The 3105-nt window shown below is 38.9% G+C and overlaps 1 protein-coding gene and 1 pseudogene across 1 annotated transcript in view; one reads left to right on the forward strand and one right to left on the reverse strand.

Annotated features, from left to right (window-relative positions):
- LOC104727307 (centrosomal protein of 83 kDa-like) overlaps positions 1-1813 on the forward strand; it is a 10933-nt gene extending 9120 nt beyond the window's left edge. The window contains exons 8-9 of the mRNA XM_010446387.2: positions 6-1328; positions 1418-1813. Coding sequence (XP_010444689.1) covers positions 6-1328; positions 1418-1640 — 1546 coding nt within the window. The 3' untranslated portion in view covers positions 1641-1813. The remainder of the gene's footprint in view (positions 1-5; positions 1329-1417) is intronic.
- Positions 1-3105, reverse strand: part of LOC104753123 — a 19656-nt pseudogene that overhangs the window by 7850 nt on the left and 8701 nt on the right.

Here is a 3105-nt window from a genome sequence, read left to right on the forward strand (position 1 = left end):
AGCAGGTTGAGATGCGTAAGCGAAGATTCGAGTAATATGATTGAGGAGATCAGAGATGAGCTGAGTTGTGAGAAGGATTTGACGAGTAACCTTAAGTTGCAGTTGCAGAGGACACAAGAGTCAAACTCTAATTTGATTCTTGCTGTGAGGGATCTCAATGAGATGTTGGAGCAAAAGAACAATGAGATATCTTCTCTGAATAGCTTATTAGAGGAGGCTAAGAAGCTTGAAGAAGATAAGGGAATGGATTCTGGAAACAGTGAGATTGATACGCTAAAGCAACAGATCGAAGATTTAGATTGGGAGTTAGAGTCTTACAGGAAAAAGAATGAAGAACAAGAGATTCTATTGGATGAACTTACTCAGGAATATGAAACCTTAAAGGAGGAGAATTACAAAAACGTATCCTTAAAATTAGAGCGACAAGAATGCTCAAATGCGGAAGATGACTTCTCGGATTCCAAGGATATTATAGAAGAATTGAAATCTCAGATAGAGATATTGGAAGGCAAACTGAAGCAGCAATCTCTGGAGTATTCAGAATGCTTGATTACAGTTAATGAGCTTGAGAGTCAAGTGAAGGAGTTAAAGAAAGAACTGGAGGATCAAACACGGGCTTTTGATGAAGATATTGACACAATGATGCGTGAAAAAACTGAACAAGAGCAGAGAGCCATCCAAGCAGAGGAGAATTTGAGGAAAACAAGATGGAAAAACGCTATAACAGCAGAGCGGCTTCAAGAGAAATGCAAGAGGCTTACTCTTGAAATGGAATCGAAGCTGAGCGAGCATGAGAATCTAACAACGAAAACATTGGCTGAAGCAAACGACCTTCGTCTGCAAAAGAAAAATCTTGAGGAAATGCAAGAGAAAGCACATAACGAGATTACACAACAGAAAGAAATAAAGAGGCACGTGGAAGAGAAGAACGAAGCTTTGTCAATGAAAGTCCAGATGCTTGAAAGTGAGGTTCTGAAGCTCACAAAGCTAAGAGATGAATCGAATGCAGCAGCTACTGAAACAGAGAAGATCATACAAGAGTGGAGGAAAGAAAGAGATGAATTTGAGAGAAAATTTGCTTTGGCTAAAGACGAAGCCAAGACAGTGCAGAAAGAGTTAACTCTCACTAAGTCGTCAAATGATGAAAAAGAGACCAGACTCAGGAATTTGAAGACAGAAGTAGAAGGTCTAAGCTTACAGTACAGTGAATTACAAAACAGCTTTGTTCAAGAAAAAATGGAGAATGATGAATTGAGAAAACAAGTATCAAACTTGAAAGTCGATATCCGGAGAAAAGAAGAAGAGATGACTAAAATCTTAGATGCAAGGTATGTGGACAATAAACGAACTAAATTGACATGTTATATATTTCAGTTGTGAATATTTGACTTATAACGATCTAACACAACAATTACAGGATGGAAGCAAGGTCAAAAGAAAACGGACACAAAGAGGAGACTCTAACAAAGATATCAGATGAATTGGCTTACTGTAAGAACAAAAACAGTTCAATGGAGAGAGAGTTGAAAGAAATGGAAGAGAGATATTCAGAGATAAGCCTGAGATTTGCAGAGGTTGAAGGAGAAAGACAACAACTTGTGATGGCTGTCAGAAACCTCAAGAATGGTAAGAAGTTTTAGTATTTGTATGTTGCTGCGAGTACAATTGCTGTAACATCATAGTAGAATTTACTATATAACTTGTGTTGTTAATAGAATTGGTTTCTCTCATATAAACATTATTTAATAACCTTGTCAAGAAATTAATATTTTTCTCTGAAATAAGTAAAGCTTACATAAGATTTTGAGATGCTCACCTTCAAATCTGAATCTCCACTAATGTTAGTTTCCAATTGCTACGCCGTGTTTGCTTCTTTACTTCCATACCAGTTTTGTTTGGCCTTCAGTTCCATTCCCTGAGAAAGATAGAGACTGGAAAGAAAACACAGTGTTAAGCATGAACAAATCTCACTTATATAGAGATCATATATAATGAATACCTGTTTTGCTCGCTTATCAAGTGGTGTCCATGACCTGAGAGGAGAGTAAAATCTATCGTTTATTGGCGAGGCTGAAGAATTCTTTGACCGCTTCTGCTTTTTCTCTTCTTGAAGTTTGTTGCCTCCTCTATACTTGAAAAACTCGAGCATGGAAGGACTCTTTCGCTTGGTATTTGCTTTCTTTATGTTTCCTGTAGTCTCCAAACTAGAGGGAGGGACATAATAAGGAAGAGATTGTTGTTGTCTCCTTGCTCTGGTTCTTTCTCGAGCTCTGTTAAGAAACTCAATCGTCCAAGGAGAACCTTGTACTGGATTGGAAGAACGGATTGCGTTTGATAGTGGAGATCCACCGAAATGTGATATCTCTTCTCTAAATGGAAGCTCTGTCGTGGGAACTGCAGATCTTCGTGTTAAGACCTCCTCCAAAAGGGTCCTTTGGCGTTTTGCTGGATAGCTGTCAACAAAGCCACGTACAGAAGCACTGTTATCATATTTTGAATCTTTCTCGGTGGTGAATCTTTCAGAACTCGAGTCAATGTCAGCCGTTTTTGGGAAGTTAGGCTGCAGAGATTGAAAGAAAGATAACTTCCTTGCAGATTTTGATTTTCTTGGAAGTTCGTCTTCATCAACATCAGAAACTATTGGAGCAAACCTATTATAACCAGGAGAAGGCGGGAAGTCTTCCTCGAGATACTTATCAGCTCTGTCAATCACTTCACCTTTGTAGTCTGCAATGAAACTATCTGAGTTCCTATGGTCATGCAAGTTGAAATTTCCCATCACTGGAAGTTTATATCCTCTGTTCGGGCTTATGAATTCGTCTTTACTTGGGAAACTCCAATCTTCTAATTCAGGAATTTCTGGAAGACTGTCCTCCACTGAAAAGTCAGGTAGATCTTTTCCCCAAAACGGGTCCTTCGATGATGAACCAGGTCCTGACTTCTTGTCAAATCTCTCAGGATCTCTAACTGGCCAAGAGTCATTGTGACGAATGATCCCAGAAGGTTTGAAAGGTGCATCGGAGAATTCAGTGACAGGGTCAAAATCAAATATCTCATGATCTCTAGATGACCAAGAATCGTCAAGTTGGAAATCCCCTGAAGGCT

Source organism: Camelina sativa, chromosome 2 (genome assembly GCF_000633955.1).
Source record: "Camelina sativa cultivar DH55 chromosome 2, Cs, whole genome shotgun sequence".
NCBI lineage: Eukaryota > Viridiplantae > Streptophyta > Magnoliopsida > Brassicales > Brassicaceae > Camelina > Camelina sativa.